This window comes from Exophiala xenobiotica, assembly GCF_000835505.1.
Source record: "Exophiala xenobiotica strain CBS 118157 unplaced genomic scaffold supercont1.3, whole genome shotgun sequence".
NCBI lineage: Eukaryota > Fungi > Ascomycota > Eurotiomycetes > Chaetothyriales > Herpotrichiellaceae > Exophiala > Exophiala xenobiotica.
The window spans coordinates 2,918,537-2,943,632 of NW_013562492.1; the positions used below are offsets into that span (position 1 = coordinate 2,918,537).

Here is a 25,096-nt window from a genome sequence, read left to right on the forward strand (position 1 = left end):
GAGCAGTTCTGTCACGGGACCCCGGGAGTCGTCAGCCGAATGCCGGAGTACAATGGTACAGTATATCTTGAGTGCCACGGCAACTCTTTCGTAGTGATTACTCGAACCCTCCAACGTTTTTCCGTCACTAGAACCGAAATGGCCCCTGTGTTAGAGCTCATGATTCTGAAGGTGAGCATTTTGCACATACATATGTTGTGCTCTACTAGATGGCTTATCAAGATTCGAATAGCACAAAGAAGTGCAAGACATCAGTGAGGCTCTACAGTCGGCTCTTGGGGTGCTCAAAGAGTACGTGATGTTGGAAGAAGACAGAACGTGTGGTCCTGATCAAGACATAGTGCAAAGGGGGTCCGATCTGCCTTCATAGGACCGGCACTAGATGCTGCAAATACAACGGTGCTGGCATCAACATGGGAGTCCTACGAATCGGTGATCAACTTTGTCAGGAGCGAAAGATACGCTCAATTCTTCCGAGAGATCCAACGTCTTGCAGAAGAGCCACCAAAGACGACACATTGCTTCCTCTCTGATGCTAAAACGGACTTGGAAGTCCTTTTCACTGCGAAGGCAATCGAAATGGCGCCGCTCACTTTGTTCGGAGACAAGGTTCACCAGCATTATATCAACTTTCAGACTGCCGGGAAAATGATTGCTGCTGCTCGTGGTTATGTGGCTCAGTTTCAAGAGCCACAGATTGAAGCTCCGTGAGTGACCGTCCCCGATCCAGACCTGGACAGTTCTAATGGTCTCAATAGGTACAACCAATGGAGTTTGGTCGGTTGGGATTCCATCGAAGTATGTGGGTTCTGCCATCTGTCGCTACAGTGCTTACTATTTTGCAGCTGCATCATGCCTTCAACAATGCTCCTGAGTTTCCAGATTTCCTTGAGCTGGTGGCACCAAATGTGAACCTTCCAGGACCACCTCCAATCATACATGCTTGCTTCAAGAAAGCCTTTGGTAGCTTATGATGCGTAGACGACGAGGAGAGGCAAATAGCTAGACTCTCGGAAAGAAATTAGCGTGTCAATCAAGTACCAGAAAGGGAACAACCCTTCTTGAAGTCTAGGGTTCAAAGATAATGAAGACTGCCTCTGATCACTGTACTGAATAGTCATCCTTTATGGCGGCCTATTAGTGCCTGTCAGATCGCCCTGCAGCCCGGAGTGATGCTCTTGGAATCTGCCCGTGGGGTGCTGCCTGTGGGCATTCATCACCCATCCGAGACAGGTGGAGCAAGTTGTGCATAGGCATGGGGTTGATATCGCACGACCGACCGGCTTCGGTAACCCGCATCCAAGTCATGTGACTCGGGGAGGGCTGACTCCAGCCGTCCATGGCGTGTTACAATTGGATATGTTGGAAGTGGAGGTTCATTTAATAGAGCATCCAGGTCGGGAGGCACTGTGCAGAGCGATTCAAACCCTTCTACGAGACTGAAGCGACGACATGACGAAGTCCTCCGGGATTAAGGTCATCATCGTTGGAGCTGGGTTTGGCGGACTTGCTGCTGCGATCGAATGCCATCGCAAAGGACACGATGTGGAGGTATTCGAACAAGCACCCGCTTTTGCCATGCTGGGTATTGATTCAGGACTTTGCTTGAGGACTTCGCTGATCGTCAACAGGGGACCTCATTGTGATGACACCGAACGCCTGCCGAGTCATCGCAAAATGGGGCAATGTGCTGCCAGAAGTGAAGAAGAGATGCACTTGGGCCAAGGAGGCCATCATCCACAACGAGAAAGGCGAAGTTCTTCATACCCAGCAAATGGTCCTGGAAAACAACGGCTTCCCCTTCTGCAATACCCATCGAAGCTATTACCAAACAGCCTTCTACCAGTATGTGCTCTCGCTCGGCCTTAAGATCCACATGAACGTGCGCGTAACCGAGTATTTCGAGAACCAACATGAAGCGGGCATCATTGTCAACGGTGAAAGGTATATTGCCGACGTGGTGATTGGGGCCGATGGGGTCCACAGCCGCTGCCGTCACTTTGTGACTTCCTCGACGACTAGCCCTGTCTCATCGGGCTTCGCTATCTACCGTGGCTGGTTTCCATTGTCTGCACTGGGCGACAATCCCCTAACAAATCACCTCAGGGAGGGAGGCGATTCGATGAATGCGTGGATCGGGCCCGATGTCCATGCTTTTGTGACGGTCTGTGACAAGCTCAACAGCATCGCTTATGTTTTGACGCACAAGGATGAATACGAGGCCAAAGAGACTTGGTCGTTCCCTGGAAAGGTTGAGGACGTGTTGAAAGCCATAAACGGTTGGGATCCGACATTGCAAGCAGTGGTAAAAGCAACCCCGAAGACGAAGCTCATAGACTGGAAGTTGCTGTGGCGAGATCCGATAAAGAAGTGGGTGTCGCCTAAGGGCCGCATTGCACTGAGCGGCGATGCAGCTCATCCGTTTCTTCCAAGCTCGGGAAATGGAGCCAGCCAAGCAATTGAGGATGCAACGACGATAGCATCGGCTTTGGAGCTTGCCGGCAAGGACAATGTTGCGCTAGCTCTTCGCGCCTATGAATCGTTGCGGTAAGCGTTCATGATGCATTCACCAAGGCTCTGACTGACCATCTTAGGTATGAAAGAGTTTGCCTTGCTCAAAGGAATGGCTTTGAGACAAGGCATCGCTGGCACAAGACAAATTGGAAGGAATTCGACAAGGATCCGAGTACCATCAACCTACCGCAGCCAAACTGGCTGTATGCTCACGATGCTGAAGCATACACATATGAGCGGTGGCATGATGTTGTCGAGCACTTGACAAATGGAAAGCCGTTCAAGTCGACGAATACCTATCCCGGGCACGTTCACGAAGATTGGACTGTAGCTGGTGTGATGGAAGCCGAGAAGGAGATGGCGCCACCTCCAGCATTGCGTGCACGTTTGTAGATTACAATGGAGCGCATACTTGGGGGTTCATCGTTTCGCCGGGAAATGGTTGGTTACAGTTCCCGACCCCGTTGGATGTTAGGTTTCTCTGAATGTGAATCGTTCCTGGAGCCATGGTGCTTCACTGTCATTGTCGCAGGGTCACACTGATAATGCTACCCCTGTGGTTGCCAGCGACAGCGACTTTGTCATACTCGATAAGTAGATGCCCCATCATGCCCAAGCTTGGCTCGAGTCGGTCTTGTTGCCTAGATGGCCTGCTCAGCCGATCGACCAATTGCCATTAAACTGTCCGAGCTGCCTCCTCACATATGTAGACGAACAAAATGCTTCTTCAATCTAGCCGGCAAAGAATTCCCCGTTGTATCTGAGTGAAGCATAAGGTCAAGAACATTGGCCCGTAGACTTCGCACTACCACAGCCGGCTCAGCGCGACAATTTCTCCTTCGTATTGACCGCGGGTTCCGCGTCCTTGGTTGCAAGTATTCCGTTGTCTAGATGGATTCCTTTTTCGATGACAAAGTGTACGCCATATCTGGAGGTGCATCAGGTATTGGGCTCGCAGTCGCCAAGGCTCTTCTACGTCTTGGTGCGAAAGTGTCAATCGGCGACATCCGATTCCCCGACACATTACTTGCAGAACTAAGACAGGAAGCTTCCCATACCAAAGGGACTGGCAAAGCTGAAGGAATCATCTTGCTGAAGAAGGTCGACGTCGGTTCTCGAGAAGAGGTGGACAGCTGGATCGATGAGACCGTCGCCAAGTTCTCCGCTCTCGACGGTGCCGCGAACATGGCGGGTACAATACCCATAGACCACAACGTCGGGACCATCGAGACGATGGACGACGAAGACTGGGATTTTGTCTTCGCAGTCAATGTAAGCGGGATGAAGAACTGTCTCCGAGCCCAATTGAAGTATATCGGCAAGGATGGAAGGGCAGGTGGCAGCGTGGTCAATGCCGGAAGTGGATTGAGTCTGGAAGGTCGAGAATGCACTTCTGCCTACACCTCAAGCAAGCACGCTGTCCTCGGTTTAACCCGTTGTGCGGCTAAGGAGGTGGGTAAGAGAGGTGTGAGGGTAAATTGCATAGCACCGTGAGTAGAACTCCTCTCGTCCTGCTCGCTAGGTGCTACCCGGCCAGGCTCTGCTTGTTGATTGGACGACACGCTAACCTCCTTGGGTCTGTAGAGGCTTTACCGAGACGCCTCTGATGAGACAGTCGATGAATATTGAAGGTTCCGCGTCGAAAGAGGACTTCTCGGTCACGGCGTTGGGTAGAATGGCTCAACCATCCGAGATTGCTGATACAGTAGTGTACTTGCTGAGTGATAAAGCCAGCTTTGTTACGGGCGCTGTCATATGTGCCGATGGTGGTTGGCATTGCTGAGGGCATTGAAGGGAGAAGCACAGAAAGAGTGATGTGTCGACGTAGTCCACATGTTCAGGCATGATGGGGGTAAGTCCGTAAGGTAAGCGGACCGCCATCTCTTCGAGATATGGGCCTGAAGAAGCAGTAAGCTCATCAGCGACATGCTGTCTATGTGAACTTAGCCGTGATCTTATTGACTGTTGTGTTGCTCGATCAAATGGAGAAAACGTGAAAGGAGTAAGATCTCTCACAGCCTTGTCCAGCCTCGTCGGCCAAATATCGCCGGGATTCCGCCGGGCAGCCGAAAAGACGATGCGAACTATTTTCTCCCACTCATTTGTCGAGGAATCTGACAATTCGAGTCCTCTGTCGTCAACGGTGCCTCAATGCCTTGCTAACATGATCTCCCAGCGTGCCGTCTGGCGTGCCTCTGGTGGGCTCCGAACCACCGTCACCATCCTTCGCAGACCACGATACTACTCAGCCGGCGCGGCATCTCCAGAGCAGAGCAAGACCGCCCTCTCCCCTCGTTGGCTTTCCGACACCAAAGCCCGCGTAGGAAAATGTATTACGTTCGGCATGCCCAACAGTTTGGTCGACGAGGCCGGGGAGATCCTCCGCGTTCTGGGCCATGACTGGCGTGCAATCGTTGCTGGTAGCGAGGGGTACCTGACCGACCCAAAAAGAGCAGGGCTGCACCGACACAACATCGTCTGGGGCGAGCAAGATTCGATGGGCCACGTAAACAATGTTATGTACGTCCGTTATGCGGAGAGTGGACGGTGTAATACGATGCGGAATTTCGCAAAGTACGTGGATCCTGGGCATCGGCAGAAGTGGGAGGACATGTTGACGAACCGCGGCATTGGGTTGATTCTCAAGAGTATCACAGTGGACTTCAAGTTCCCCATGACCTGGCCGGATAGGATCTCGGTGTACCACAAACTGCGCTCGTGTCCGGACGCGGAGACCACGTCACTGATGCTCGATGTCTTGATTTTGTCGGAAAATCGCCAGCGTCCGGCGGCACGCTGTCTGGAAGATGTCGTCGTGTATGACTATAATCTCGGCAAGAAGAGTGCCATGGAGCCTTTCATGGTTGAGGAGCTGAAAAAGACATTCGAACTGCAAGAGGCTGCAAAACGAGAGAATCATGCCAAGGTGCAGAGGATAGAGGAACAGGTCCGTCATCTGGAGAAGCAAAGTTGGGATAGACCAGACGCGAAGGAAGACTTGGGCAGTGCTTCAAAGCATTGAATCGGCTTGGCTAAACACTATGGGACATACCCAAAAATGCAAGAATATATATGTGGTCGGCAAAAAGTTGTATCAACACAAAGACCCCGAAGTGACAAGTTCAGGTCAAACCAGATGGTCTAGCCGACTGACTACGTTACGACAATCTGGAAGGCGGCTTGTTTCTAGGCGAGAATGTCACGAGTTCAAATCCGCATCGAGTCACCTTCCACCGAGATCGACGACAATGCACAGCCATGCGAACCCGGCTTGCATCCTTCCTTCGAGACCGACGACAATGCAGAGCTGCGAACCCGGCTTGCATCCTTCTTCCACGACGACAAAAAAGAATCCCACCGGGGGGTTTCCCTCACCACCAGCGTTATCAACACGCTGGTGGGAGAGTTTTTGTCAATTGGGCTAAATCTTTGTGCGTGCGGCAGAAAGTGTGCGGTGGATGTTTGAGGACCACAACCTTCAAAGGTGTGGCAAATGCGCTGGACGCGCGAGGACCGCAAACCCTTCTGAAGGTGCGGCACGTGCCAGACGATCATGCTATAATTTCCCACTCGGGCGCTGTTCAGTTGCCAGGAATATCTCGACGGAGTCAGTGACGACACACGTAAGGCCACGGCGCCTCCGAACATAACATCAACGGCGTTGATCGTCATATATCACCAAGCTTGGGAGGAAGATATGTCACAGGGAGCAGTGGCGTTCATTAAGAAGACGTTTGCCCAAAGTCGCACAGTTTGACCTAATCATCCGGCAGCCTCGTCGAATAATCTGAAAATGAGGCTGATCCGACACAGGGCGACAGGGCAAGAAGGAACCATCGTCCAGCGAATTGACCTGAGGCTGCTGCACCTCTTCTATACAGAAAGTGTGCCCGATTGTTGTGTCTATCCTTGTCATTTTCGCGCGGGTGCTGCTCTGGTGGTGATGATGGAGCTGGTGTCTGGACGTGGCAGTGCTTAGCTGATCACGAAGCTCCACTGATTTGCCGTTTGGCTGGAGATTTCCGTGGGCAAGAGCTGTCCAATTCCTCCGCTAAAACGCAAAGTTCCGTTGCATCCAAGGCATCTGAAGGAAGGTGATGTGGCCACCTTGAGTCCGCGTACTGAGTACTGTGCCACGCCCATTCCTGTGGTAAAACGTGGGCCACAGTATGATATGTCGTGATTTAAAAATGGCATGATCTTTGAGATTATCGTCTAAGTCGTGAGTTCGCAATAAAAGCTACGTGGTGCCCTATTATGAGTCCATCATATAGCTTCATTCACCGTACCTCTCCTGGTCGTGCTGCAGCGGCCGCCACATCTCCATCAATATTCCTTTCGCCTGTCCCCGGTCGTCGTCCTTCCCACAACCGAACCCAGACTTCGGGAGGATCCATAGGTCGCTGTCCGTCGTGTAGGCCAGGCCATACATCGGCAAAGAAATAGTAGACGTGACCAACGATCACGCCTAGAATCTCGTCCTTCGGGATGCTGCCATGCATAAACATATGGAATGCCATCAACACCCAGGGTAGATAAGGTGCAGTGAAGACTAAGACTCCAAGAAAACTGAGGCGAGTATCCGGGTTCCGTCTAGACCAAATGTAGACCAGAGTGCTTGACAATGCCGAGCCAAGGAAGGGTATCGATGTTGTAAGCGAGCTCAGAGCAAGCAGCGATGTGCAAGCATACAGGAGAAGCCATGAAAACACCGCTGGTGAAGGGCCTGAACCTTGTTCCAGGAGTCGCGAGTATCGCTGAAGGAAGAAGACGTGGAAAGCAAGGTCGAGGGACGGTGGGCCGAAGTATATGAACGTGGTTATCAGTCGCCAGTACTGGTATCGTAAGCGTTTGTGCAAGGCAGGAGGAAAGGATGGTTCTTACCTGTGACTTGTAGTATACCGCTCGCCAGGAATAGAACAGTTGGAACGGTGTGATAACCTTGCACTGCAACAGAATCGACGTGATGACCGTGGCCGTGGTCCAGTACCGGGTACAAGGTGGCATCTCAAAGAACCATTGCTCCAGCGGGAATTGTCCCAATTGCCCCATGGCTTCCTCGCCTCCTCCAAGTATGGCCGCCATTATCCACGGTATGAGCTGGAAGAATGGGAGGATGGTCCGGGAAAAATCTGAGAAGAATTCGGGGCTCTGGACGATGGTGTAGATAGGAGAAGGGACGGACTGTGTCAGGATCGGAGAGCGCAGGTCAGAGTAATCATGGTGATATTTGTCAGGAGGAGGAATGGGCGACAAGACAGGGAACGACAGGTTCATGTAGTGGCGTTTAGAGGGCAAGAGTGGTAGGTGGCCTCTTTGTGAGGACTGTGTCGGTCTGAGGCGCAGAGTGTCGAATGATGTCGAATAATGAAGGTTCCTGGAATGTCGGCAGCGAGACCCCCTGCTCCTCTTTGTTGGCCATCTCCAATTCTGCTGCGAGCACTGACCGACGCGCGCCGGGGAGATACTCGTACCAATGCGACGCGACCTGGAGACCACTTGCAATACTCGACGAAGTCCACGAAAGCTTGCGCCGACAGCATTATCCTTGGACGTGTGTCGAGACACGCTTGCAAACGACCAAAACCACTGCGCTCGTTCAGTGCCTCACCTTTTGCTGCATCTACCAGCTCCACGAATTATTGCGCGCCCCGACCTCGAATGCTCAACTACTTGCGCCGCACCCTAGATTTCAATTGCTGAGCTGAAATACTATTCCTCTCAGCAATACCGTGCCTGCTGGATGGTTCGCTCTCGGTAGCACGAGGTCAGACTTCTGCACAATGGCGCAAACCAAGAACGTCAGACGTCGTTCTGGGCCTACGACACCCAGCAAAAGCCAGAGAACAACTCCTCGAGGAAGACCGAGAGGTCGGCCTCGCGCACAACGTGAGTCTTGATTGTCGCGCTCTACATACTATTGCTGATATGAGAATCATAGCTGGCGATCCAATCCCCACAAGAAAACCGCACAGATACCGTCCAGGAACGATCGCCCTTCGAGAAATTCGACGGTACCAGCAGTCTACAGATCTCCTCATACTCAAACTCCCTTTCGCTCGTCTAGTTCGAGAAATTGCGCTCGATGTTCTCCCTGCTCGCGCAGCGCAAGATCTAAGATGGCAAAGTCAGGCGATCCAAGCTTTGCAAGAAGCTAGCGAAGCTTTTCTGGTTCATCTGTTTGAAGACACGAATCTGTGCGCCATACATGCGAAAAGAGTAACGATTATGCAGAAGGACATCCAGCTGGCGAGAAGAATAAGAGGCGCCTGGGGCGGGCTGGGTTGATGTGTTGTTCCTCTTCTGCGAACTTCATGATAACTGTTACGCACGCATTGCAACGGCGTTTGGGCGCATGAGCGGTTCTACAGCACGGCTTTTGGTCTTGGTTGCCAGCCATGATAGGTCGCATCCTCTGGGGCGAGGTATTGTCAGATGTTTGGACGCCGGCATTGGGCTTTATGTTATTATTGTATAAGCGTACTTCTTTTGTCGGGGTATCAGCCCAGTGCCCTGCCACCACCAAGCGAGTCGAGACATTACAGCAGACAGAGGTCCAATCCGATCCGAAGATCGCTTATTTCACAAGACTAAATCCATGATGAATGTCAAAGGGAGAGATGTCCTCCTCAGCCATTGACACTCGACCCGAGCACTCCCTTCGTACTCGTCACGTCTCCGCTGCCGACAGTGCCTTCAGCTCTTCTCTCGCAAGCCTGTCTGCATGCCACAGCAAGGGCTTTGAAAGCACTCTCGGCCCTATGATGGTTGTTGTGTCCGTAGACACATTTGACATGCAGCGTCACACTGGCAGCCTGAGCAAAGCTCTCGAGCCCGTGAGTGAGCATTTCCGTGCTGAGGTCGCCAATCTTTTCTCTGGTGAACCCGAAATCAATCACACTGTAGGGTCGATTTGATAAGTCGATCACAGCCCAAGACAAAGCTTCATCGAGTGGCGCGTCTCCACGACCAAAGCGTACAAGAGATGTGCGTTTGCCCAAAGCAGCATTGAATGCAGATCCGACTGCCAGGAAGACATCTTCAGCTGTGTGGTGATCGTCTATGACCAGGTCGCCCGATGCTCTTATAGCTAAGGACCAACCGGCATGCTTTGCGAGGGCGTGAAGCATATGGTCCAAGAAACCGATCCCAGTGGAGATGGCAATCTGCTGCGTAGGACTAATCTGGGTAGCATGGTGTGAGCTGGGCAAAGGGAAAAGTACATCTGGATGGGACTGCTTCTGTGCCGTAGGTACTGAGGACGGAAAATGCTCTGATGGTTCGTAGGCGAGGAGGGAACCTCCGTCAAGTGATAGTGAGACTTGGATCTTTGTCTCATTGGTTGTGCGTGAGAGCACATGTGTGCGCCTAGGCAATGACAGCGGTGCTGTCCTTTCGATTGACCCCATTTCGGCAACTCGGTGAGCTTCAGGCTTGTTTGCTGGTGAGGATGCCTCTCGCAGTTTCAGATGAAGCAGTTTGTGTTCAGATGTCATTCAGGGCAAGCATTTTCTTAGAAAGAGTCTTGCTCCACTCGCATAGAGGTCAGGTGGTGATTGGCGGGAAGAAGAAGCAGGTACGCCGAGTTCAAAGCTCCGCCCGGCCTGCACCCCAACATCGATCCAGCAGACTGCGCTCAGCCTTCCAGGACCTCATATCTAGCACTCTCGTGTGAGAGCAGAGAGTCTGAAGATGGTCATCAACCCAACATACCTCGCTCAACGGGCGCGGACGTGTACGTCAATGCTTCCAAGTCAATTCCTGCGAGTCTGCTGACCTATCTACAGCCGTCAATTGGGCAGATGCGCGCCGACGTGTTCTCAAATCCTATCGCGAATGGCTCAGAGCTGTAATACTAAGAAGTTTGTCCATGTTAAAGAACGTTGCTGAAAGACGATAGGGCCCTGAGATACAAACAATGTACTCCTTGAACATGCCAGTCTCCAAGGTTCGAACGAAGGTCAGACAAGAGTTCGAGAAACATAGATACGTCAACAATCTACAAGCAGTAGATGTGCTGCTACAGCAGAGCCAGGCGGAATTCCAGGTTCGTACAGCACGAGGACAATACACCTTGCATAGCTGACGTAGGGGTGCCTGAAGGAAACCCTGAATTTCTGGAAACAAACGACGCATGTCATGAAATACTGGAGGGCGGAAGAGGACGAGAACGCCAGATTACCAAAGAACTTCATCTCCGGATTCCTTGAGGTACGTCTCGTGAGAGAAAGCGAGAGCGAGAGACTGCTTGTAAGGGATCTAACATCCTTTCCAGGGACGAAATTAACGGTCATTATGTCGGCCATTGTATATAGCTAAACAGAAACCCGGGCGCCGTCGCCATGCATAACCAACATCGATGAATCATCACGATTGCTTTGCGTCAAACTCGTCTCGCGCTTCGGTGAACTTTTCCGAGATCACATCGCAAGCCTCCATCATATCAATCAGCCCTTTTCTGAGAGCGTCGACTGCCGTCGTCCTAGTATCTTCTGTGAAATGTCAGATATGTAACGCACTTCAGCGCTCAGCAAGTTAGACTCACCCCATGTTTGGATGCGGATGTTCATTTTTGTCTCAGATGGATGTGGAATCGTGTATCCGCAGAACTCGACATCCGGACTGGCAGCAATCAGTATTGCAAAAACTGACGGGTGCTAAGAAATACTTCTTGTTGACGAAATATCGTAGAGCATTGCCCAGTGTATGATCTTCCTTCTCGATCTGGAATGATGCAGCATGGGAAGAAGCGCCGGGAAGCTGTGAGTCGAAACATCAGTCTTCCACCATGGAATTCAGGCTTGTGGCGGAGAAGTTTTGCGACGCTTACAATCACCAACTTTTTCGCCCCATCTAGAAGCAGTTCCTCCCCGTGTTCGTACTCTTCGTCTTCCATCGGATTGTCTCCGCTATTGGACATGATGATGGGCGCTTTGCGGATTGATAGCAAATTACAGGATCCTGTTGAACGGATTCTCGTGCAAAATATCAAAATCTTGCCGCAAAGCCGCTAGCCTCGTTGCCAAGATGGATGATGTCAGCAAGGCTGAAAAAGCACGAAAGACAGTAGAGTTTGTCTGACAGAATGATTCAATGGGGTCAAGAGCGACCAGGCGATGCCAGAACACGTCTCAGGCTGCGCACCTCCGCCTACGCAGTAAACCACCCATCATCTCTTGCTAATTTTTGAGATCTTCTCTGACTGACTTCACGTTCCCTTGCCGTTCCCAAGGCTTACAAGATGAACATTAGCCTCTCGATGGTATGATAGCGAGGCTCAAGAGGGTCGTGATACCACTACTCCGCAGTATTTCATAGAGAACGGAATGATCGGATGAGCTGTTGAGCAGAGGAAGCAAGGGTAGTCATTCGAGAGTCTCATGATCCTAATGCTCAGAGGCCACCGACATCTGAAAGTCGCAGCTTATCGTGCCTATGCTATTGGCAATCGCCATGGTGCAGTCGCTTCCTACTGCCTGGCTTTCAGAGGCAAACACAAAGGATGTGCAAGATTCTGCGGTATCGAGCCTTGTATTGGCCCTTCATAAAGGTGTTGGCCATTCAGCGGGTAAATATTGTGCCTGGCCCCTCAGCCGAACGCAAGAGGGATTTCTCCTTTCACTTTGGACTGAGTTGGCGCGGCCATGGATGCTCATAATACCAGCTCAAATCTACAAGAAAACCACATGGGCTACGAATGTACGAAGGTCGGCGGTCACGTTGAGCGTTCGTCGACGTTGGGACATTGCTTCTCGCTACCGCACAGAAGAGCCCCATAGGCGGTGACCGCAAGCGCGAGGCCGTTCGCTTATTTCATGCCACTCTTATCGGCACCGACTGCGCAATATTGATAAGTTGCTTCGCCACGAGTACTCAATCCAAGCGACGCAGGGATCAAGCAGGACTATGGAGCCTGGCACGCCTGGGGAAACTAGTGTCCCAGTGAGCGTTTCAGGACAAGGCATCATTCGCCCATCACTACGACATTTGTTGACTCGCCTCGTGGCTCCCTAGATCGGGAAGGAAATACTCCCGTACTAAGTTAGTACCGAGATGTATCGTTAGCGATGCGTGAAGAGTAATCATGTGCACGGTGGAGAGTAAAGCATTCGTGGATTCTGCACAAGCTCTGGATGACAATCACGAAGATATATATTTTGATTACGGAGCAAATAATATCCCGGTAGGACGACATATTCCAGGGAGTGTCTCAAGACAACGGCCACAATTGAACGGGGACCCGTTCAGTACTGTAGTAGATGTGCAGGTTACTGCTGCTTCAGGCTGGTGAGGCTTTACATCTGACACTCGTCGCAGCACGATCGACCACTAGACTGTTTCAGCAAATCATCTGGCCAGTCTTCAGCCTCTCCAAGCACTCACTCCGCCAGTGCAGAAAGTCTGTTCGGAGCACATCGTGCACATTGTTCAACACCCAATTTTTGGCTGCGTCTAGTAGCGCACTGGAAGTGAGAAATACGACATGGGGGCGTCGAGGGTCAGGCTGACGGCCTACCATTGCATCTGGAAGACGCAGCGTGAGTAACCTTCGTTAGGACCGCTGAGAAGTTTTAGGAGCTCTCGGTGCCCAATGAACTTCAAGCTTTCCCTACTTCGGCGGCTGCGAATATGCAGGTTTCTGCTAGGCGATCCAATACTCAGCATGGTCTCAGTCCGATTGCAACGTGTGACAAGCATTCCGTAAGACCCAGACTGCCAGAGTAATCCGCGCATCCAGGTTACCTTTCTGCCACTATTGACGACTGACCTGCAGGAGAACATTTCTTTTTGACAGCGAACCGTGGCACAAGGCTAGAATCAAAGCAAGATACTCCGTATTCAACAAGGGGATAAAACACGCCGAGGACGCGTTGAGTCGGAGGGGCAAGAGTGCGACGAGCAGGAGAAGCTTAGAGGGGGTCTTTTTTGTGCATTGACGCAACCTCCTGAATATTTGAAACATTGCTTGCCGCACCGTGCACGAGAAGTCGGAGAGAGACCCGCTCTAAGGAAGATGGAGCGATGTCGACTTGAGTGGCGGCCACGAGTCGAACAGAGTCATCTTTCGGCTGTCGCAATCCAAGAAATTGGGTAGCCTACAGTTGGTCAAGGATGGCTGCGGGAGTCGCTAACTATCGACCTAGGTGGTAAACTAATGGAGTTCGAAACGAATGTTATGGACAGAAAGGAAAGATGGTACTTCAGCTGCAAGCATGGGGTGGCCGTAGGTGGCGCATTAAGTGCCATATGCGTAGGTGTTGTGTCAGTTTGGGGCACCCTAGAATCTGCCTGGAGGCGGTGGGAGGGGCTCCTGAATCCCTGAAACTCTCGTTAAAGGAAGACTGGTCGGGGCCACTAATCTGAACTCGGGTAACGGAAACCTCTGACTGAAGAAGACTGCCAGTGAGTGCCTGCGGCTGGCTTTTTTGACACCTGGAGAGTGGAAGAGGGCAGTCGATCCAATCCCTGGCGCACCACCACTGTCTGTGCCACACCTTGTTCTTCGACATCTCTGATTCACGATTCACCCTGGCTTGTCCTTGTCCACTTGTCTTGGACTGCTCCGTTTCTTTGCCCTCCTTCCCGCAGCCCGCTTTTTCCCTTTCCCTCTTCCCTCGATCACCACCATTTCAACCTCACAGGCCGCGCTTCTCAAAGAACGACCTAGCCGCTCGTTGCTTTCTCAGCCCGTTCCCTTTCCACCCATTTCCGCCTTACTAGAGAAGTATTCTTTCTCTGAGCGGAGCGCTTCTTTTTGCGCCCTCAGGTCACTCGCTTTCCGAACAAGGCTGTGCCGAATCAACGGTCGAATCGCCGTCCTACCTCTCGCGCTGCACATCTGCAAGGCCACTCGTTTAGTTTGCATTTAACCAACTGACAAACAACACTGAAGACGCTCAAGTCGAGAAGAGTTGGTAAACACAAGAAAAAGAGGTTGGGAATCTATCCAGGACAATTCGCGGCAACCTCTCCAGCAAGATCATCCTCCATCCTCTCACTGCTCCTATACCATTGAGCCAGCCTCGCCATGTCGACTGCTGTGGCTTCTGCTGCGGTAGCTCCGCTGCCTTCGCTCGACCGAAATCCAAGTCCCAGAAGCTATCCTCCCTTGGCTCCTGCTACCAATGTAACACCGAGAGACAGAAACACGGACCCGGGCATGGCTTCCGAGATCAGCATGACAGTACATGCCAACGAGAAGACTCCCTCGGACGGGAAGAGGTCCCCAAGGTCGTGAGTACTCTCTATATCCTCCAAATATAGCCCAGGTTGACCGTGACGGTGTTAGAATACGGAGTTCAGACCATCCCAAGATCATCGTCAAGAAGGAACCTCCCTCGTCCCCTTCCCTTCAGACAAGCACCCGACACAGACCCAAAAAATTAGATCTGAACACAACCAGCACTTCAATCTCGGCAGGTCTGAACTCTCGGCCTTCAGCTACGCCGTTGACTGCAAGAGATGGACTAGTTTTGCATGATGTCGGCCTGGCTTGCTTGTCACCAGGTTTCCAGACTCAGGACCCCGCAATGCGTGAACAATTGGAACGCAGCATGTCGGTGAGAGATCAGCAGCGATCTATCATTCAAGCAAGGCTGCTCAAATCTGCCCGCGGAGACGGTCCAGACACGGGAAAAACCAGTGAACCAGCTACTTCAACAAGAACCCCCACGGCCTCATCCAAGAAAAGGCCCCCGCCCGGTCTCTCGATTGTTCCTCCTTCAGCCGAACGCTTTGCCAACGAGCGTGTCATTCAGTCTGCGCCTCTGAACCAAACCTTTACCGGGAGACACGATGCACCACTGTCGAGACAAGTGAATGAGCATCCTGCCATGTCATCTCAAAGTCACATCCATCATATTCCTGCAATTCAGACCAACAATAGACTCCCTCCGATCGCGGACGTGTTCGGAGCCAGTGAGCTCAACCCTGGGCCGGCTCGACCACCTTTCCTGCACGCAAACTCCACTCCTTCTCATAGTCACGGCCCTCCTCTTCCTTCTCCAGGCTTTCCACCACAGACTGCTCATCCCATGTCTCAGCCTGCGGGCATGCATTTTGACCGCCCTCGAGAGTATCGTTCAGCAGAAGAAGCTGTCCACGAGATGACTGGAGGACGAGAGGATCTTTTGCCCAAGATTGTCCACTATGGGGGTCATCAACCGCCTACGCCTCCCTCACCTCAACCTGGCCACAAAGATACTTTGACTCCTCAGAAGTACTTGTCCAACAACTCCGCCGGTCGAAGGAGGAGCCGTATGGAATATGAAGAAGGTAGCAGCCCGCCGTTGGGCTCTGGACGAGAACGACTCCGCCATAGTGGTCCATTTGGCGAAGGCAGAGACAGTCCTGCTACGCAAAGAGCAAAGAAGGAAGAGTTCTTGAGCTTATGTGCTCGAGCATGGGATCTGTTCCATTCTTGAGGCCGGTATTGCGAATTTCCACTCCTGTCTATATCGGCGCTCTTCGATCCCAATTTTGAACTGCGATGGCGCTATGGGGCGTAATGAGGTGGACGGCTGCTTTGGAGGTATTCTCTTACGATGCGAGTCTCGTCAACAAAGCTATGCCGGGTTTGAAAATTTCTGCTTGATGAACTATTTTCAAGGAATACCATGTAATGACAAAAAGGACTGTCTGGACAGGGACTATTTTCTAATACCACGCGATGATTAGCGACGACTGACTGGGAAGGATTGGTATGAGATAACATGACAGTCTTTGGGAGACGGAACCAGGACTGCATGAATTGGTGATGGGTGCGTTTGATGATTTCGCATGCATTTCTTTCAAACGATGAGTCAAATGGACGGGTTAGGATAGCTGAGAATCCTCAAAAGCATTGATCTTGCAGGACTGTCAGTATCGGTAGAAAGGATGTCCCACTGTTCTCTGACCTGGCTCGCTTATTATTTGATGTTCTTGTGAAGGGTCTAAAGGGATTTTATAATTGTTCCAGGGGTTGTTCCCATATCCCAGTGATGTAAATCAGCCTCGTCTCTTGTCCACTTCTCCAATCTGCAAATTGGGGAATTCACGAGGCTGCGCGGGAACGGAGTTTCCTTCTCCAACGCACCACTCCACCTTGCGGCGGTTTTCTATCGCTGTCAGGGCGATTTTGTCCTCATCCTCCTGTCTTGCGATTCCTCTTACACAAAGCATCCGACTTTGGCGTGGCAGATAAGAGCTGGACTAGGCATTGCTGTGGCAGGCTTGCGTTTGCCCGAAACGACTCGTGCTCCAGTCGAGGCTGGGTTATGAGAGCGAGTTGATTGATATCAACAATAGTCGACTATACCGCACAAGCAGGCCTCAAAGCCCGCTTAAAGAAGCAAGACAGGCAGGTCACCATAGCTTCCATCAGATCACTGCCTACAAGCTACGCCAGAGGCCATCACTACAGTACTACTCTTCCAATCTGCAAGTCCGTCCAATCTATATCACGATCTAGCTTTGGCACCTCCAGTCGGCCCGCCATAAAGCAACCGCAACCGCCCATCGCCGCTCTCCAACATCAATCTGTCGTTCAGATCAACAGACACAGACGTTCGTCATCGACTATGCGCGCCCAAGTCCTCGAATCATTCAACACCCCGTATACCTTCAAACCCGACTTCCCCCGCCCTCCGCCACCTCAGGGCCATGAGCTGTTGATCCGCGTGACAGCGGCGTCGTACTGCCACACCGACGCCGTCTTCGCGAGTGGCGCTATGCAGCAAGGCCTCCCTCGCGTCGGGTCTCACGAGTTCGCTGGTGTCGTCGAGCAGCTTGGCCCGGATGCCGAGAAAGTCGCTCAACTCAAAGGAATCAGCGCCGGGGCGCTTGTCGGCGTGCCAGGAAGGGCGTTCGCGTGCTGTGGCGTGTGTAACGAGTGCACGGAGAACGGAGGCGATCTGCGTGGTTACGGCGTGTGGTGTCCGCGTGCAAGTAACTTGGGCTTGACGCGCGACGGGGGCTTCCAAGAATATTGCCTTGTTGATGTGAGGCAGGTGGCCCGTGTACCGGAGAATGGGAAGCTGCGAGCCGTGGATATAGCTCCGCTCATGTGTGCGGGGGTGACGGTTTGGAATGCGCTGGGTGCGGCGGGCGTGGATATGGCTGTGTCTGGCGGAAAGGGGAATGGAGAGGCCGGAAGCAAGTCGGTGGCAATCCTCGGCGCGGGAGGCGGGTTGGGCCATTTGGGCGTGCAGTTTGCTGCGAAGTTGGGTTGGAGGGTTGTCGCGGTAGACACGACGCCTGCGATGAAGATGCTTGAGAACGTGGTTGCGGAGTTGGGTGAGGACGGCAAAAATGTCGTGCTTGTGGATGCATTGAAGGAGACCGTTGACGATGCGAAAGCACGGATCTTTGGCGCGGCGGAGAAAGGGCTCGAAGGGGAGAAGGGGTGCGATTCGAGCTTGATCCTGCCGGAGTCACAGGCTGCCTTTGACTTCGGGATGGGGGTTATTAAAAACCACGGCACGTGCGTGTGCGTGAGTTTTCCGAAGGATGGATGGCGCTTCAAGCCGGGCGATCTGGTGTTCAGACATATCAAACTTGTGGGCGTGTTGACGGGCCGAAATCATCAGTTGCAAGCTATGGTGGATTTTGCAGCAAGTCATGGTGTCAGAGCGAAGATAAGGACGTATCCGCTCGAGAAGCTGAATGAGTTGGTGGAGGATTACCATCGAGGCGTAGGTGGGAAATTGGTGGTTGATATGGAGATGAAGCCGTAACAATGGATAATGGTAAGGTCAGGTTGTGTAAAAGGTCCAGGACACTCATCTTTCCCGCCTTACACGAGGCATGTCTCTGGCTTCTTTGCCTTTTTCCCGCTTCCTTCGTCTCTTCTCAGACTTATCGCGAGCACGTTTGCCCATACTTTGTAGTTTCTCTTCTTTAGCAAGTTTCTTGACCTCGGCGTCTTTCAGGTAGTATGGTGCAGCTTTCTGCCCGGTACGCAAGGCTTCTTGTTCCTGCTGCTTGTGTCTCCTCTTCACTTCTTCCTGCTTCTGTCGCATTTCGGCGTTACGTAGCTTGGACTCTAATGACATGACTTTCCGCTTTAGGTCGGCAACAACATCGGGGTCTTTGGCCTTCTTGATCTGCGACTTGAGGTCCAAGATCTCACTCGCCTGGTATTGTGTCAAGAAAGAATAGTTCTTGCTCGCCTTCTCGGTGGCGTTGGTGTCTCGATTGGCTGACATGACTGTAGGATCAAACCGAGGATCCCGAAACTTCTGCGCCGGCGCGGGCTCGAAGATGGTTCTCTTTCGCGAAACGGGCTTTCGTGCAGATTCGACTACAGGTGCATGTTTGGATGTTCGCTTCGGTCCGTCAATGCGAGCCTCTTTGGCTCTCTTGCGGGTGTCAAAAGAATCTTCTTCATTCTTTTCCGGTTGTGGCACTGGTCCTTCGAGCGTCTCTGCCAGTTTTCGCTTGCGCGGCCGTGGATCAAAAGTTTCTTGTGCCTTCACTAAGGCTCCGAAGCTGATGTCCTTCAACGGCAGTCCGTCTTCTGGAACGGATTCTAGGTCATCCTCCTGGACTTTGTCAATAGAATCCAACAATCGTGGTGTTGCTGTAGTACCTCATCCTCAAACCCCAAGTCGCTTTGGGCGGACTCGCTGTCCTGCGACTGGTCTTCATTGTCATCGTCCTGGTCTGAGACCTCATCTTCAACATCCTCAACATCTTCAACGTAGTCCGGCCTTAGCTGAATAGGCTGATCCAGTAAGCTTGCTGGGCTCATATTGTGTTGTAGGTGAGGACTATGTAAAGACTGGACGACAGACAGCGTGGACAGGAACTTTTTTGAAAAAGCGGCAAGGGACGTATCCGACGCTATAAACAAGGTTAAATTTAGCGTGAGATGGAGGCAACGCCGAGATCTGGCGAGGATGATGAGATTTGCCTGCGGAATCCAGTCTGCCAGAGTTTGTTTCTATGTGGTATCACTACAGACAACGACCGCTCTTTCCAACAAGTGCGCAGGGTGACCTCCGTACTTAGCCATCGTTGTACATACTGGACGCGCTCCGACTGCGGCAGGGATTAGGCCTCTGTCGCCGACCGTCACCAAAAGTCTGCCTGACCTTTACAACTTCTTCTGTTACTTCATTACTAACCCTTCTACATCAGTGGCAGCATCAGTGCCTCGCCTCTTCCACCCCTATCTACTCGTCGCAGTATTCTACAACAACCATGCCTTCCAGCCGCGGGAGCAGACGTCATCCGTCGCAAGCAGACAATCCAACCCAGCCGACCTTCCATGACCATCGTGACTACATTCCAGATCGAGCCACCCAATTCCGACAAGGTGAATACTATGATATCTTTGACGAGGAGAGGATTAACATATACAAAATAGTGGACTCATGGAGGTCTTACAGAAATGATACCGTCAACCTCCAGACTTCCACAACCCTGCACCAATCGCAGCGGGCACCAACTGCCAGACCGAACGAACCTCGATACCAGGACTTCCAGGTCATGTACGGAAATGCGCCTTTTCTTCAGTCCTGGCACGCTAGGGGACCGCAACATACTCTACACGAACGGTTGAGGTCAGTACATAATTATGCTCGATATCCCACATATCGGGTTGACAAGGCATACAGAGTGTCTGATAGCACGCGTGGCAAACAAGTTCCCCAGCAGGGGCAGATGGACGCGCTTTTGACATCTACGCAATCGCCGCCTCGATATCCACTTCGTTCAAGACGTAATGAGCAGATCGCAGCCTACAGTACTGCAAACCCAGCCGACATTCCCCTCCCTTCAATTGAGGTTCCGCCAGAATCTGCCACTGCGCAAACGCTCTTAAATCGACCGATCCGACATATTCCCAGTCGCCGCAGTCGCACAGCGACTCCGCGCGACGTCGAGCCTCCAGTTGCCCCGAAGCCTACCTCTGCATACAAGAAAATGGCTGCGCTAGCGCCAGCTCTGAGAGATACCTCGCAGAAACTCCTAGTCGTACTGGATCTGAATGGGACTCTGCTCGTTCGACCGAACCGCCGTGCTGATCCTACAAAGTTCAAGATAAGACCCGGCGTCACACAATTGCTTGACTATCTGTTCAGTAACCATGTAGTCATGGTGTATTCCTCTGCGAGGCCGGAAAACACAATGGCAATGGTCAAGAATCTTATTCATCCCAAGCAGCGCAATGAGATGGCTGCAGTTTGGGCGAGAGACAAGCTAGGCTTGACCGGTCGCCAGTACAACAACAAGGTCCAAGTATACAAGAAATTGGAAAAAATTTGGGCTGACACCGACATTCAAAGCAAAGCCGCGCCTGGGTGCAAATGGAACCAAAGCAACACGGTGCTTGTCGACGATAGCCAGCTGAAGGGGCTTGCTCAACCGCACAACCTTTTACAAGTTCCGGAGTTCGAAGACAACGCGCCAAAGGAGGGTGGAGCAGTATTGCGCGAGTGGCAATTGAAGGAGCAGGCGATCGTCAAGTCTCTCGAGTTGAAGCTTGAAGAACTCAAGTGGCAGGTCGATGTGTCGCGGTTGATTCGAGAATGGCAGACCGGCAAAAAGCACGCACCCGGAGTCGTCGACGAGACCATTGATCAGAAGACGCATCGCAGACTCGAGCAGCCGGAGCTAACGCCTGCACCCAGTGTCGGTGAATCTCCTGCAGCGAATGTCGAGCAAGGTGATTTCCCATCGCAGGTTTTAACGCCCAGCAGTCTGGCACGATCCGACACCTTCGCCACGGAAGATGAAGAAGGGACTGACAAGGTTGTGGATTTCCACAGTACAAATGTGCTGGATGAATTGGAGAAGGAAATTGATCGAAACCTGAGATTGGGATACGGGACTAGTGGAGATGAGAAGATTCGGAGAAGTGAGTCCCCCATCAATGAGAGTGTCTGGAAGGATATTCTTAGAACGAATGGCGAGAAGGACAAGGAAAAGGAGAAAGGCAGCTTGGCCAATGTGCCGCCGACGCCGGACAGTTTGTCGTCCTGAATGCTTCCTGCGGAGGACAAGGTACGTTTCGTCCTTGTCCACGACAACGGCGCCCGTGCCCAGTCAAGGGCTCGGTGATACATGTATGGGCCATGGCGAAGACACGGAGCTTGTGCTTATGTCATGAACCTGATACTCCTCGACGCGACTATGCTATCCTGCGCTCAAGAAACCAGCGCGGAGAAGGGCTGGATGACATGACCCAAGCATAAGTCCAGCGTTTAGGAGCCAGAAATGAGCAAGTGTCAAGACACAGTATTAGTGTGCACCCGCAGACAGAACACACAAAGCTTCCTGTAATATCTAGTTGTGCAATCCACAAAAGCGCCATGGCTCTCAACGCTTCAACTAAATGCCTTTCACGCGAAACAGTTCGACTAAACACCTTTTCACTCAGTCGCTTTTCAGACGTTTGACTGCTTCTGGCAGTTTATCCCAGCTCGCCTCCGCATCGGCCCTCCTCTGCTGGGCATCTCCCAATAAACCATTGATCTCGAGTGCCTCCGCCTCCAGACCGGCCGCGACGTGCATCCACATCGGATCACCCCATCGTCGGACCTGGTGACTTGCAGCCCTGGCACACTTGATTGCTTGTTCATCCACTGTCCCCCTAAACAGCTTCTCTTGCATGTAAACCAATGCGAGTGCAGTCGTTTGTGTGCTCCCGATCGCTTTGGCTGCTTCCATTGCACTTCTGAGATATTGCTTCGCTGTCAGCGTTGTAGTTGACAGGACAGACACCAGAAGCGAGTAATGCGCTTGTATGTACTTGTTCCCACAGCTCTGGACAGCCGTACTCAGGTTATTGACCAGGTAAGCCTGTCGATTATGCTGGGCATGCTGGGGGTCCTGGAGGATGAATGCAGTGTTCATGGCGGCAAGAATACACATGTTGCGAGTAATGTCCGAGTCTGCATGATATGACGTTGAGATTTGATGGTCGGCCTTTGGCCTCGTTGATGGTGAGGAATGCTTCTGTTCGAGACTCAACATTGGCGATTGGTAAATTTCGAGTGCTTGTGCAGTGTTCCCTGTGCCTTGTAATATGACACCTTCCAAGTAGAGCAGCGCAGACTTCATACTCAGCGGAAAATTGTTGCCAACATCTTCTGAAATGCGATGTATAGCAGACACCATGCTGCTCGCTTTTTGCCAGGAACCTCTGGAACAACGCATAAAACAGATCAGAAACAAAAATTGTGCCTCGAGCAATTTCTGGAAGATGTGCACTCTCTGTGATTGTTGATAACCAGTAGCAAGACCTGGTCGTCCCCAAGACCGAACTTCCGCGAGGCCTGCTTCAGCAAACTTCTCTGCTTTGCCGCCATCGGCTCCGCTCTTGTAGGCCGCACTGTCGGCGCTGAATAGAAATCCTAAGGCTTCCACGTGCTCCTTGCTCAGCCACGAGAAGGTCATAAAGTACTTCCCGCATCTTTCAACAACGTGTCCGTTGCCCTGAAGTTGAATGCCTGTTATTGCCCGCTTCGAGACAGGGATGTAGATGAAGCCGTCCTCACGCCACTCAGGGTTGCCGATCGATTCGTAAAGCACATCATGCATAATCTTACGTTTACTTTCCGTTTGCGCAATATTGCACTCTCGGACACTGCATGCGAGATCAATGAACTCCATCAGTATAGTCAGTTGGGGAGTTGTTTCAACGTCCGAATTTAGTTGCAAAGCCCGGGCTTTTGCTAAAGCTGTCTGGCTGGCTGTGACCGCTTCATGGCTGGAGCTGGAGAGATGCAGCAACGCTTCAAGTACTGCGGCCAAGGCCAGGACCGCACTGTCTGAATTTTGACGTGCCAAATTGGTGATCTTTTCGAGCTGCACGGCAGCGCTGTGCACTTCTCCTGGTGCTGCTGATGCTAAGGAAAACATTGCATGCTGAAAGCGGAAGATGTAAAGCCATGCCGTATGGCGATAGGCCTCGATGTCGTCAATCATTCTTTGGATATCTCGTAGTGCAGCTTTGGGATTGGACTCATAAAGGATTTTAGATAACAGCAGTTGCATTTCATATTTCAGATCAATGAATTTGTGTCTTTCACACAGCTCGATTGATTTCGTCAATCTTGTTTCAGCTTCGTCGCAGTTTTCTGTCTCTTCATAGAGGATCCGTGCATAGTGTAGAGAAACTTGGGCTTCTCTCAGAGGTGGAAGTTTGAAATTGTTGAGGACAGATTCGAGACAGCCAAGTGCAGTTGCTATCAGATTGTAGTATTCCTCCGTCACTGCTGGCTGTTTCCGGGCTGCGTCAAGGTAGTCGTCAGCCAAAACGCACAGCACAGAAGGATAGTTTGGTTCTGGTTCATCTGGTTTTACAGGTGAATGACGATTTTCAGCGGGTGTGGTGGCAACCTTCTTCGGCTTTGTGTTGATCTCGACCGCTTGGAATACTCTGGATGGAGTCTGCAAGGGCGTCTTCTGCAGCATTTGAGGGTTTATCGTGGTCAGCGGTTGGTCCGGCGTTTTTTGTGGTGGTTGAGGTTTTGTGGCTGGAACAGGCGATTCCCATTTCTTTTGAGATTCCTCGATTTTGATGCTGGGTATTGTTTGCTCTCGCTTTAGCTGAGATTGATCGGCACCCATCCTTGGACTTGCGATGTGTACTATCACATCTGATCGCCGTTGCGGAGGATCAGGCTTATATTGGGAAGCGTATTGTGGAGGTTGCTGTCTGGGAGGTGGTTGGAATGTCTGAGCAGGGCTTGGTACCTGGTTGCGAGGTTGCTGCGTAGGCTGCGTAGGCGGCGGATGATATGTTTGCCGTGGCTGCTGGAATTGCTGGTGAGGTGAGGAGGGAGACTGAGACGAGTGAGGCGGTATAACGACTTGTATACGAGACTGAGAGGGCTGGACAGGAGGGCCCGGTGGCAGATAGAAGGCTTGTTGTGAATACTCATGGACCGGTGCCTGGTAGTGTTGATCCTGATTGTAGTAGAACTGAGAGTAGTTTTGTGGAGGATACGGTTGAGGATGGTGATAAGATCGAGGCTGTGGCTGTGACTGTGGTTCGAACTGTAGATGCGGCTGAGACTGAGGATAAGGGAGGGTTTGCTGTTGTTGCGGGACTGCATGAGATGATCTCTGGTATTGAGATGGATGGAAGTTGGTGTAGATGGGATTAAATGGATAGTTGGGATCCATGGTGAAGGCGGCCTCCAGGCAGTCAATCACTCGGAAGTCCCTCCTGTTTCGCCCTCAGATTCTACGCTGGCTGCCGGCCGACAACGCGTCGTGTTCAGAGCCTTCGCCAGCTGCTCTTCTTCTTTTGTTATTGAAGTGCAGGATGATGCAGCAGCTACGCAGCTTGACGCGTTCAAAAAACAGTTTGCCTCTTTGTTTGACTCGGCAAGCCTCGTGCAAAAAGCCGCCCTTTCCGAGCCTCAAACAACGGCGGCAATCATTATTCGTCCCGTTAGCCTCTTTTGTTCCTTCGCTGTATCCGAGGTAACTGATACTATTGCTTGGTGCATTTCGAAGTCGGTGTACATCGACTTGAAGAATTGTACAGATCAAGCGCGTGGCCAGGCCTCCTTTACGAAAGACGTCGGCACAAACCGATTGGGTGTTAGGAACCCGTGCCCCATGTCGCATAACGTGGGCACTACTA

At 51.9% G+C, this 25,096-nt stretch overlaps 14 protein-coding genes across 14 annotated transcripts; 9 read left to right on the forward strand and 5 right to left on the reverse strand.

The window, feature by feature from the left end:
- Window positions 1-138: 138 nt before the first annotated feature.
- PV05_05297 (uncharacterized protein) lies at window positions 139-974 on the forward strand (the record flags this gene model as incomplete). The annotated part of the gene is made up of 5 exons (XM_013461787.1): window positions 139-171; window positions 233-291; window positions 342-707; window positions 759-798; window positions 846-974. The coding sequence occupies 5 exons, from the start codon at window positions 139-141 to the stop codon at window positions 972-974; spliced, it is 627 nt and encodes a 208-aa protein (XP_013317241.1).
- A 478-nt stretch (window positions 975-1,452) lies between these two features.
- On the forward strand, window positions 1,453-2,907 carry PV05_05298 (uncharacterized protein; the record flags this gene model as incomplete). Its single annotated transcript, XM_013461788.1, has 3 exons — window positions 1,453-1,585; window positions 1,632-2,547; window positions 2,595-2,907. The coding sequence occupies 3 exons, from the start codon at window positions 1,453-1,455 to the stop codon at window positions 2,905-2,907; spliced, it is 1,362 nt and encodes a 453-aa protein (XP_013317242.1).
- Window positions 2,908-3,405: 498 nt separating this feature from the next.
- PV05_05299 (uncharacterized protein) lies at window positions 3,406-4,065 on the forward strand (the record flags this gene model as incomplete). The annotated part of the gene is made up of 2 exons (XM_013461789.1): window positions 3,406-3,970; window positions 4,013-4,065. 2 exons carry the CDS (start codon window positions 3,406-3,408, stop codon window positions 4,063-4,065), a joined length of 618 nt encoding a protein of 205 aa, XP_013317243.1.
- Window positions 4,066-4,630: 565 nt separating this feature from the next.
- On the forward strand, window positions 4,631-6,738 carry PV05_05300 (uncharacterized protein). The gene has a single exon (XM_013461790.1). The coding sequence runs from the start codon at window positions 4,679-4,681 to the stop codon at window positions 5,534-5,536; it is 858 nt and encodes a 285-aa protein (XP_013317244.1). The 5' UTR covers window positions 4,631-4,678; the 3' UTR covers window positions 5,537-6,738.
- On the reverse strand, window positions 6,060-7,896 carry PV05_05301 (uncharacterized protein). The gene is made up of 2 exons (XM_013461791.1): window positions 7,399-7,896; window positions 6,060-7,349 (listed from the first exon to the last, which is right to left on the reverse strand). The coding sequence occupies exons 1-2, from the start codon at window positions 7,789-7,791 to the stop codon at window positions 6,795-6,797; spliced, it is 948 nt and encodes a 315-aa protein (XP_013317245.1). The 5' UTR covers window positions 7,792-7,896; the 3' UTR covers window positions 6,060-6,794.
- A 63-nt stretch (window positions 7,897-7,959) lies between these two features.
- On the forward strand, window positions 7,960-9,210 carry PV05_05302 (histone H3-like centromeric protein cnp1). The gene is made up of 2 exons (XM_013461792.1): window positions 7,960-8,403; window positions 8,456-9,210. Exons 1-2 carry the CDS (start codon window positions 8,298-8,300, stop codon window positions 8,800-8,802), a joined length of 453 nt encoding a protein of 150 aa, XP_013317246.1. The 5' UTR covers window positions 7,960-8,297; the 3' UTR covers window positions 8,803-9,210.
- On the reverse strand, window positions 8,961-10,010 carry PV05_05303 (uncharacterized protein; the record flags this gene model as incomplete). The annotated part of the gene is made up of 1 exon (XM_013461793.1): window positions 8,961-10,010. The coding sequence occupies one exon, from the start codon at window positions 10,008-10,010 to the stop codon at window positions 9,144-9,146; it is 867 nt and encodes a 288-aa protein (XP_013317247.1). The 3' UTR covers window positions 8,961-9,143.
- A 92-nt stretch (window positions 10,011-10,102) lies between these two features.
- On the forward strand, window positions 10,103-10,958 carry PV05_05304 (uncharacterized protein). The gene is made up of 5 exons (XM_013461794.1): window positions 10,103-10,249; window positions 10,302-10,363; window positions 10,415-10,561; window positions 10,618-10,725; window positions 10,790-10,958. Exons 1-5 carry the CDS (start codon window positions 10,207-10,209, stop codon window positions 10,799-10,801), a joined length of 372 nt encoding a protein of 123 aa, XP_013317248.1. The 5' UTR covers window positions 10,103-10,206; the 3' UTR covers window positions 10,802-10,958.
- Window positions 10,763-11,501, reverse strand: PV05_05305 (uncharacterized protein). The gene is made up of 4 exons (XM_013461795.1): window positions 11,345-11,501; window positions 11,183-11,274; window positions 11,060-11,136; window positions 10,763-11,006 (listed from the first exon to the last, which is right to left on the reverse strand). The coding sequence occupies exons 1-4, from the start codon at window positions 11,432-11,434 to the stop codon at window positions 10,882-10,884; spliced, it is 384 nt and encodes a 127-aa protein (XP_013317249.1). The 5' UTR covers window positions 11,435-11,501; the 3' UTR covers window positions 10,763-10,881.
- Window positions 11,502-13,934: 2,433 nt separating this feature from the next.
- Window positions 13,935-16,468, forward strand: PV05_05306 (uncharacterized protein). The gene is made up of 2 exons (XM_013461796.1): window positions 13,935-14,748; window positions 14,804-16,468. Exons 1-2 carry the CDS (start codon window positions 14,543-14,545, stop codon window positions 15,936-15,938), a joined length of 1,341 nt encoding a protein of 446 aa, XP_013317250.1. The 5' UTR covers window positions 13,935-14,542; the 3' UTR covers window positions 15,939-16,468.
- A 334-nt stretch (window positions 16,469-16,802) lies between these two features.
- Window positions 16,803-19,271, reverse strand: PV05_05307 (uncharacterized protein). The gene is made up of 2 exons (XM_013461797.1): window positions 19,085-19,271; window positions 16,803-19,037 (listed from the first exon to the last, which is right to left on the reverse strand). The coding sequence occupies exons 1-2, from the start codon at window positions 19,244-19,246 to the stop codon at window positions 18,276-18,278; spliced, it is 924 nt and encodes a 307-aa protein (XP_013317251.1). The 5' UTR covers window positions 19,247-19,271; the 3' UTR covers window positions 16,803-18,275.
- On the forward strand, window positions 16,987-18,282 carry PV05_05308 (uncharacterized protein). Its single transcript, XM_013461798.1, has one exon. The coding sequence runs from the start codon at window positions 17,076-17,078 to the stop codon at window positions 18,228-18,230; it is 1,155 nt and encodes a 384-aa protein (XP_013317252.1). The 5' UTR covers window positions 16,987-17,075; the 3' UTR covers window positions 18,231-18,282.
- A 153-nt stretch (window positions 19,272-19,424) lies between the features above and the next one.
- PV05_05309 (uncharacterized protein) lies at window positions 19,425-21,817 on the forward strand. The gene is made up of 4 exons (XM_013461799.1): window positions 19,425-19,578; window positions 19,636-19,813; window positions 19,865-20,060; window positions 20,115-21,817. Exons 2-4 carry the CDS (start codon window positions 19,699-19,701, stop codon window positions 21,478-21,480), a joined length of 1,677 nt encoding a protein of 558 aa, XP_013317253.1. The 5' UTR covers window positions 19,425-19,578; window positions 19,636-19,698; the 3' UTR covers window positions 21,481-21,817.
- Window positions 21,775-24,970, reverse strand: PV05_05310 (uncharacterized protein). The gene has a single exon (XM_013461800.1). It carries the CDS (start codon window positions 24,628-24,630, stop codon window positions 21,874-21,876), a length of 2,757 nt encoding a protein of 918 aa, XP_013317254.1. The 5' UTR covers window positions 24,631-24,970; the 3' UTR covers window positions 21,775-21,873.
- Window positions 24,971-25,096: the final 126 nt, after the last annotated feature.

What these genes read in the sequence shown, in the direction of transcription:
- PV05_05305 (XM_013461795.1), bottom strand. Translation starts at nt 11,434, where the DNA reads ATGTCCAATAGCGGAGACAATCCGATGGAAGACGAAGAGTACGAACAC. An exon ending in CGATATTTCGTCAACAAGAA is followed by an intron (nt 11,137 to 11,182) that starts GTATTTCTTAGC and finishes GATTGCTGCCAG; the next exon opens with TCCGGATGTCGAGTTCTGCG. An exon ending in CATCCGCATCCAAACATGGG is followed by an intron (nt 11,007 to 11,059) that starts GTGAGTCTAACT and finishes GACATTTCACAG; the next exon opens with AAGATACTAGGACGACGGCA.
- PV05_05310 (XM_013461800.1), bottom strand. Translation starts at nt 24,630, where the DNA reads ATGGATCCCAACTATCCATTTAATCCCATCTACACCAACTTCCATCCA.
- PV05_05301 (XM_013461791.1), bottom strand. Translation starts at nt 7,791, where the DNA reads ATGAACCTGTCGTTCCCTGTCTTGTCGCCCATTCCTCCTCCTGACAAA. An exon ending in CGGTATACTACAAGTCACAG is followed by an intron (nt 7,350 to 7,398) that starts GTAAGAACCATC and finishes TTACGATACCAG; the next exon opens with TACTGGCGACTGATAACCAC.
- PV05_05309 (XM_013461799.1), top strand. Translation starts at nt 19,699, where the DNA reads ATGCCTTCCAGCCGCGGGAGCAGACGTCATCCGTCGCAAGCAGACAAT. An exon ending in AGCCACCCAATTCCGACAAG is followed by an intron (nt 19,814 to 19,864) that starts GTGAATACTATG and finishes TATACAAAATAG; the next exon opens with TGGACTCATGGAGGTCTTAC. An exon ending in ACTCTACACGAACGGTTGAG is followed by an intron (nt 20,061 to 20,114) that starts GTCAGTACATAA and finishes CAAGGCATACAG; the next exon opens with AGTGTCTGATAGCACGCGTG.
- PV05_05308 (XM_013461798.1), top strand. Translation starts at nt 17,076, where the DNA reads ATGCGCGCCCAAGTCCTCGAATCATTCAACACCCCGTATACCTTCAAA.
- PV05_05302 (XM_013461792.1), top strand. Translation starts at nt 8,298, where the DNA reads ATGGCGCAAACCAAGAACGTCAGACGTCGTTCTGGGCCTACGACACCC. An exon ending in AGGTCGGCCTCGCGCACAAC is followed by an intron (nt 8,404 to 8,455) that starts GTGAGTCTTGAT and finishes TGAGAATCATAG; the next exon opens with CTGGCGATCCAATCCCCACA.
- PV05_05307 (XM_013461797.1), bottom strand. Translation starts at nt 19,246, where the DNA reads ATGAGCCCAGCAAGCTTACTGGATCAGCCTATTCAGCTAAGGCCGGAC. An exon ending in ACTTGGGGTTTGAGGATGAG is followed by an intron (nt 19,038 to 19,084) that starts GTACTACAGCAA and finishes GACAAAGTCCAG; the next exon opens with GAGGATGACCTAGAATCCGT.
- PV05_05306 (XM_013461796.1), top strand. Translation starts at nt 14,543, where the DNA reads ATGTCGACTGCTGTGGCTTCTGCTGCGGTAGCTCCGCTGCCTTCGCTC. An exon ending in GGGAAGAGGTCCCCAAGGTC is followed by an intron (nt 14,749 to 14,803) that starts GTGAGTACTCTC and finishes TGACGGTGTTAG; the next exon opens with AATACGGAGTTCAGACCATC.
- PV05_05304 (XM_013461794.1), top strand. Translation starts at nt 10,207, where the DNA reads ATGGTCATCAACCCAACATACCTCGCTCAACGGGCGCGGACGT. An exon ending in CGCTCAACGGGCGCGGACGT is followed by an intron (nt 10,250 to 10,301) that starts GTACGTCAATGC and finishes ACCTATCTACAG; the next exon opens with CCGTCAATTGGGCAGATGCG. An exon ending in AGAGCCAGGCGGAATTCCAG is followed by an intron (nt 10,562 to 10,617) that starts GTTCGTACAGCA and finishes GGGTGCCTGAAG; the next exon opens with GAAACCCTGAATTTCTGGAA.
- PV05_05300 (XM_013461790.1), top strand. Translation starts at nt 4,679, where the DNA reads ATGATCTCCCAGCGTGCCGTCTGGCGTGCCTCTGGTGGGCTCCGAACC.